This window comes from Dipodomys merriami, unplaced genomic scaffold, assembly GCF_024711535.1.
Source record: "Dipodomys merriami isolate MVZ:Mamm:240054 unplaced genomic scaffold, mDipMer1.0.p SCAF_55, whole genome shotgun sequence".
NCBI lineage: Eukaryota > Metazoa > Chordata > Mammalia > Rodentia > Heteromyidae > Dipodomys > Dipodomys merriami.
The window spans coordinates 751,826-759,029 of record NW_027206124.1 but is presented as its reverse complement, the minus strand read 5'-3'; the positions used below and the strand labels follow the sequence as shown (position 1 = coordinate 759,029).

General features: G+C 53.8%; 1 protein-coding gene across 1 annotated transcript; it reads right to left on the bottom strand.

Annotated features, from left to right (window-relative positions):
* Positions 1-251: 251 nt before the first annotated feature.
* On the bottom strand, positions 252-6,733 carry LOC138811909 (apolipoprotein L2-like). The gene is made up of 4 exons (XM_069999868.1): positions 6,666-6,733; positions 4,568-4,645; positions 2,806-2,932; positions 252-1,367 (listed from the first exon to the last, which is right to left on the bottom strand). The coding sequence occupies exons 1-4, from the start codon at positions 6,706-6,708 to the stop codon at positions 518-520; spliced, it is 1,098 nt and encodes a 365-aa protein (XP_069855969.1). The 5' UTR covers positions 6,709-6,733; the 3' UTR covers positions 252-517.
* Between the last annotated feature and the right edge of the window lie 471 nt (positions 6,734-7,204).

Here is a 7,204-nt window from a genome sequence, read left to right as displayed (position 1 = left end):
AACCACTGTTCAACACAGCATCTGAGGTGTCAGTGGGGCTATAGTGGTCCCTCGGAGGTCCTCTGCCCCAGGAGGAATGGCCACCAGCCAGTGCTCTACCCACTCATGCCACTACCTTCACCTTCCTCCTCCTCATCTTTACTGCTACCACCACCACCACCATCCTCATTGTCATTGTCATTACTGTTGCCAAGATATCATTTCCTGAACAAGACGAAGATGAATCAATATTAGAGAAACAGGACTGGAGAAACCAGGGAAAGACTTTATTCTTGCTGGGACATCAGACAGTGGAGACCCCATCTCTTTCTCCTTATTCTAACAACTTCCAGCTCTGGCTTTCTCTCCTTCAGCTCTTCAATTTCCTGACCTTCTTCTCGTGGCTATTCCCACAAATCCTTAATTCATTTCCACCTCACTGCATAGACCCATCTTCAAACACAATGCAATATTTGCCCATACTTCTGCTCCACTGGTCTCCGCTGACCTCTGCACTGCTTGAGAAGGTGGGCTCACCTCACCGAGCCTGGCCTGATGACAATTTCCTGTGGATCTTGACAAGCAACTCCAACTTGCTCTCCAGCTCCTGGGCCACCCGGCGCAGCTCTGTGGCCAACTCTGACTCTGCTCCCTTAGACAAATGCTGTGAATCTTGCACGAGGCTGGCCACATCCATCGCAAGGAAGACACCAGTGGGGACAGCCCCCAAGATTCGGGCTCCTCTGGTCATCGCCAGTGCAGTGCCCCCAAAGGCTCTCTCCACACTCTCAAAGCCTCTCGAAGATCTCCACGTGTTCATTAGGCCCCTCGCCTGTTGCAGTACCTGAGGGTTGGCTCTGGCCTGTCTGAAGGCATGGACATGTTTCCCCAGCTCTCTCAGGCACTGGATGAACTCATCAGATGCCAACACGGCTTTGAATGATAAACGACCCACCATCTCTGATAACTCTTTCAACCTCTCCGTGCTTACGGACAATAGCTTTGTGACTTCATCTTTGGCTGAAGACACGTTTTTTCCTTCTACAATGCTGGTGGTAGCACTGGTCACAGAAGCTGCTGCTCCCAGCCCCATCCCACCTACAGACAGCCCCAGACTGAGTCCTGCGGTGCTTGGTGCCAGAGCGAGACCGCCGAGGGTCATGATTTCTGAGGCAACACTGGTGGAGTCGGCCACCACGTGGGAGATGGTACAGTTCCTGTGCACCTTGCTGACCTCATCTGCAAGGGCACGGAGCCTCCTGATGTACCCCTCAACCTCTGTTTTCACCCGAGGAAACCTCTGCATGATCTTCCTCTGCAGCTGACCTTGCTGGACCGTGTCCGCTGTGTCATTCTTCAGCGCTTTCTTCAGTGCCCCAGCTTCATCCCTGCAGCAGTAAATGTCATTCAGTTTGTTTTTTTCCAAAAAAATGGATTCCATTAATTCTTTGCTGCACAAGTCACAGAGCTTTCACTAACATGGAACAGGAGTTACTAGAATGGAACAGATATTCAACATTATTCTATTCAAGGTGAATAGGTTTAGGACATCACAGATGCTCTGTGGCCCATATTGAAGAAGGGGCAAGGAAGGAGAGTCAGCCTAAGAAGTTCTTTCATGAAAGGCATTTGAAGGACACCTCCTTCTCAAGATTCATCCATGGCTGCCACGGCATTGGCCAATAGGAAGCTCTGCGTTAGGTCAGAGAAGGTCAGTGTGTTAAACCAGCAGCCTGCCCCAAAGCCTTCCCCGAGTCTTCAGTGTCTGGGAAGGGATCTGCAGACTCCTGGGAAGTCTTGCCAGCTAGAAGCAGCTGAGTTAGCCTACACACTTTGGCCTTGAGACCATACAGGTTGAGTATCTTTGATTCAAAATTCCCAACTATGAAATGCCCCCAAATGTGAACCTGGATTTTCTGAGTACTGGGAATTGGACTCAGGCTTTGCAATCAAGTGCTCTCCCACATGAACCATGCAAGCTCCCAGTCATTTTGGCTTTTGTATTCCAAATGAGACAATATGCAAACTTTGCCCACCCTGCTCTAGACTTGCACCTGGGCTGGGCACTTTGGTATCACTGTGATCACCCACATCCTCCTGTCCGGCAGCTGGGATGGCAGGTGTGTGCTGCCATTGCCTGATCCCAAATTGAAATCCTCTCAGCGCTGGTGTGGAGACAGACATATCGAGCCCTACAACTGACCTTAGCAGACAGATTGTTCTAAAATAGTGTATGGACTCACCTGCAGGATGCAGGATGTGTGTGTAATGTATAGAAAATAAAACTTTTTCTGAATTTCATGTCAAACACAGATCCTATTGCCAAGGAATTTCATTACATACCTGCATATGTGTCAAAATCAGAGAAAAACAAAACAAGAACACAAACCATTCTGGCCCTACTGTTTCCAAGTAAAGGACCTCCAGTCCTAGCCAAGTGATGGTGATGTGTGGTGGGTGCTTTGGAATCATTTCTGATCACTACAAGCAATAAAGGATAAAGACACTGAGCTCTGGGAGGGAGGGAGGCTGCAGGGTAGACTTGAAGCAGGGTGTGATTAAGCCTCATGATGGAATCTGGGTTGTCATCCTGACTGGCTGGAGATGCACCTGGGAACTTGATGATAAAGCACAGCTATGCCTGTGCCCCACGGCCAGTCTCCAGAGATGACTGGCCTCTGGGCCAGTGACCTGGGGGAGGAGGGCCACAGGGGAGGAGCTGGACACCATGCAATGGGTGCGGGTGGGGGAGAGGGGGATGGGGAGATAGGGAGGGGGGCGGGGAGAAGACAAGGGGGAGAAGAGGGAAGTCCTACTGCAGGTCACCTGGACAGTCCAGCCGCAGCCACAAACACCTCCCAGATTTGGTCTTCAGTCACCAGGAGGCTGGCATACTCTGGGCCCAGTTGGTCCACAAGAAAATCAGTGACATTCCCAATGAATTGTCTGGCATCTATTTGAGGAGGATAAAGAGAAGGTCAGAGGACAGGGTGGAGTTCAGGGGTGTAGGAAGTCACCCTGAGTGGACCTGTCCCATGGGAGACTATGCATGAAACTGAGCCCTGCCCTCCAGTTCACAGGAAAAGTCCTAACCCCAGTGACTGTGTGTGGACACAGGTCCCTTAAGGAAGTGCAGGAATTAAGACGAATCAAAGCTGAGCCTGGTGGCACACGTCTGTAACCCAGCTGCTTTGGAGTTTGAGACAGAATCACAGTGTGAGGTCAGCCTGAGCAAGAAAACCAGCCAGACCTCATCTCAACAAACACATGAGGCCTAGTGGTGCAGGCCTGAGCTCCTCTGGGACTCAGGCAGAAGGCCATGGTCTCACGCTGGTCTCTGGAAGAAGCAGGAGACCCTGTGCAGGAATGGACAGCTGGATATCAGTTTTGACATCGCTGAAGGGACACTTCACATGCTGTGCAGTCTGCATTGGAACGCTCCCCGAGCCCGAGGGGCTGGATGATGTGAGGATCACGCGTGCGCGCTGTGGAGTGATCTGGTGGTGCAGAGAGCAGCGTCCTGAGGAGGGCGGAGGCTCTGGGACAGCGGTGGGGGTGGGCGTGGGCGTGGCACTGCTGCGCCTGGCTCAGTCTGTGACTCTCCATGGCTCAGGGACCTGGCTCCCGCCCAGTTCTCAAAAGAGGCAGATTTATCCTGAGGACTCCATCACCCAGGCCTCCCTCCAGGATCCCAGGCCCTGCGGAGAGTGGGGACTGGAATCTTCCCCCTCTCTCCTTCCTAGCTCTGCAGGGCTGGCTCCTGGGAAGGACTGACCTAGTTCAAGGCAGGTGGGGGAGGGGAGGCAAGGGGAGCAAGCAGGCCTGAGGGATTTGGGGTGGATGGGTGGTGGGTGTGGTCCTGGGAGGAGGCCTCTGCCCTCTCTGTCCCTTTCAGGCTCTTCTTCCACATGGTCAGGAGACCCAGCTCTTTTGGGGCCGTCACTGCTGTAAGCAGGTGCTTGTCCCTGGCAGTGTGGGCAGGCACCTGCCACAGCTTCAGGTGGGATGGGGAGGCTGCATGGGACAGGAGCAGGTGCAGGTGCAGGGAGGGAACTGGCACTAGGGGCGCTGGGGTGTGGCAGGTCCTGGCCTGGGACCTAGGCACATCACCTCTGACCCTCAGAGCAACATGGGCAAAAGCTGCTCTCATGTCACCGGTGGGGGCAGGGGCACCAAGGTCACACTGGGGTCCAGTCCAGTGCCATTCTGAATCACTCTTGCTCTGAGCCCTTCAGAGATCCTGGGCCACCCATGAAGTTAGAGGAGGTGGAGAGCAGGGGACACATGCAGGTTGTATAGATCTCCTGCTGCCTTCTGTCCTCTTCTTCCTTTCATCCTCTCTCCTGCTGTCCTCCCCATCTGCAGGCCTCTCCTGGCCTCATCTAGGGAGGCACAGTCAGGAGGAAGTGAATAGCAGGGCCCCGCCCTCTGGGGAGGGCCAGGAAGCCCACTGGTGGATGTAAACTTTGATGGACATTCTGAGGCTTCTTCTCCAGTCCTGACTCCTCTGCAGGCCAGCTCTGGTTGGAGCTGCCCTTCAGGGCCAGGCCTCCAGTAGGAGGCAGACAGAGAAGAGGACCATGATTACCTGGAGAGGTGGCCAGATTCTTCACGCCAGCTGAGGTGACTCTGAAAATATTTCTGGCACTCATGGTTGTTTTCCAAGCTGCAGGAGGAGAAAACACAGGGTGGATGGACTGAGGAAGCTCCAGACAAGGTGGCAGCAGGGGCCAGTCTCCTTGGCTTCCCTCCAGGGTACCAGGACACAACCCACCCTGGCCCTCTTCCCCTGTGCTCCGTGGCTATGGATAGAAAGTTAGTCATCTTGTTCCAGCTCCCTCTGCCCTGAGCACAGCCAAGGCAGAGGCCTCCTGTCCTCCTAGAGACAATGGATGAGGACACAGCCATGTAGAAAGACAGAATCTGCACAGAAGGAAGGGTGGAGGAATGGCCATAAGACACCCGGGGCTGGGCACACTTGTGGGAAGCCATGACAGTAGCTAGTATGGACTGGGTGTGGCTGTCACACAGGCCCCTTCCTTGCCCCACCTGAAGTGACCACACAGACAGAGATAAGGACCTGGGGTTCCTTGCAGTGTGGAGGGAAGGAGCACAATGCCCACCTCCCCCAGGTGCACAAGGCTGAACCCACACCCAGTGGTTCTGACACAAGTCCTGTGTTGTGCAGCCTGTGCTCTGGCCTCTTCAGTGTAGATCTAGGTGGGCGTGTTTTGCATGTGTGTGTAAGTTCCTAGGGGAGGCGCCCGACTTCTCCACGGTGCTGAGACAGGGCTTGGCCCAAGTCCATCCTGCAGCCCTGACCCTTTTCATGTGAGAAGAAAAGAGACAAAGCACAAGAGAACATTTCCCAGACCATAGGATCCAGCTAGTCCGATGAGGGTTTTAGATAGGAAAAAGCCTTCCTCCCACCCCCCAGGCTAACACCAGGGCCAGAGCTCAGCCCAGCCCCCATCCTTCCTACCTCTCCCCCCACTCCCCTGCTTACTGGAACTGCCACTCCCCACCTCCCACCACCCCAGAGATGGACCAAACATGGCAGGATCCTCACTCCATCCACCAGTAAAGACACAAAGCAGCTCAAGATGTGAAGTGACTTCCCTAGTGAGACACAGCTCTGCAGAGCGGAGTGGAGTTGAGCACCGGCCTCTGACTCTGAATTGAAGCAAAATATGTGACTATAAACATCCAGAAGGTTCAGGGCTGGGAAGGTGGCTTAGTGGTAGAGTGCTCGCCTAGCATGCATGAAACCCTACGTTTGATTCCGCAGAACCACATACACAGAAAAAGCGGTGCCGTGGCTCAAGTGGTAGAGTGCTAGCCTGGAGCACAGACAGGCTCAAGGATAGATCCCAGGCCCTGAATTCAAGCCCCAGGACTAGGGGGAAAAATCCAGAAGTTTCTAGGATTTTTCCTCTGCCTCCACACACGCAGAGGTCCACTGCCAGAGCCAGAGCCAGGCCTTCGATTGTAAGACTGCGAACCAGGATGGTGCTGGGCATGCTGTCCCCAGACCTGGTCACCTTGGCATCTGGACACATGGATGCCCCATCCTCTTCCTCCATCTCCCACAGGCAGAGCCAGGCCATCTGCCCGCTCTGCCTCCTTCCCAGGACTCTGGGCAAGCCAGTCCCTTCCTGGGGCCTCAGTTTCCCCACAGGTCCTGGCACAGTCTCCATGTTCAAGGGCAGGTTGAGTGGAAAACCTCTGGGTTCCTTGATTCTCATAAGCAAATGTTCACTTCCCTCAGGGCTTAACAGCAGCACCCACCGCCAGCTCCAGGGTGGCCAGAACACCAGGACTACTAGGTGCTGGGTCCCCTGATCTTCTCTACCTCCTCTGTGTCCTCCATTTTCCAAAATGGCAGCACCACAGCAGTCACCTTTCCTCTCAGCCCTGCTGGCCATGTGCCAGCTCACCTGCAGCCCTCTCATCCTGAGGACGTTTGTGGACCCACCTGAGCAGTTCCTGCTGATGCTCTGTTTAAGAAACCACGGGGAGGGAGGAGCAGGCAGACACAACCCTGCGTATGGATCTGGGCTCTGCTATTGCTCCACAGTGTGACCTGGGGCTGACTGCCTGACCTCTCTGAGCTCATCTATAAAATGGAGAGCCCTTTTGGAGATGGTGAGGAATTGGATGGGGAGAGCAGGTCACGCGCAACTCACCACAGAATCTTCCTCTGGTGGGTTTGCTGGTGACCCAGTGCATCCAGTTGTGCCTCTCATTCACAAGAATACAGACTCGGGCTATATATATTCAGGCACTAGAAAAGGAAAATGAAATTGAAAGTTCTGGATTCCAGGAAGCATGATTAATCAGACAGCATACCAAATATGTGCTTAAGGTCTGATCGCCTTTCCTTATTGACTCTCTCAGAGGAATGACTTTAGACTAGAGAACTGGCTTCCATGGTAAAGCCTCTGACTTGCAAGCACAAAGCCCTAAAGTCAAACTCCAATACCACCTGTCAGAGAGAGACAGGGAGAGAGAGACAGAGACAGAGACAGAGAGACAATGAGACAGAGAGAGAGAGAGACAGAGAGAGACCATCTCCCTAGTGTGTCTCCATGGTCTTAAGGAGAAAAGCTGTGCCACAGAAATACAATGGACTTCCCTGCGGGGACTGGGCTTAGATTCAGCCCCTCACCCCTGCACAACCCCCTCCCCATTCTCCCCCCCTCTCCCCGCATCTCCTGCATGTTCA

What these genes read in the sequence shown, in the direction of transcription:
- LOC138811909 (XM_069999868.1), bottom strand. Translation starts at nt 6,708, where the DNA reads ATGCACTGGGTCACCAGCAAACCCACCAGAGGAAGATTCTGTG. An exon ending in CACCAGAGGAAGATTCTGTG is followed by an intron (nt 4,646 to 6,665) that starts GTGAGTTGCGCG and finishes CTCCTCCTGCAG; the next exon opens with CTTGGAAAACAACCATGAGT. An exon ending in GCTGCGGCTGGACTGTCCAG is followed by an intron (nt 1,368 to 2,805) that starts GTGACCTGCAGT and finishes TTACTGCTGCAG; the next exon opens with GGATGAAGCTGGGGCACTGA.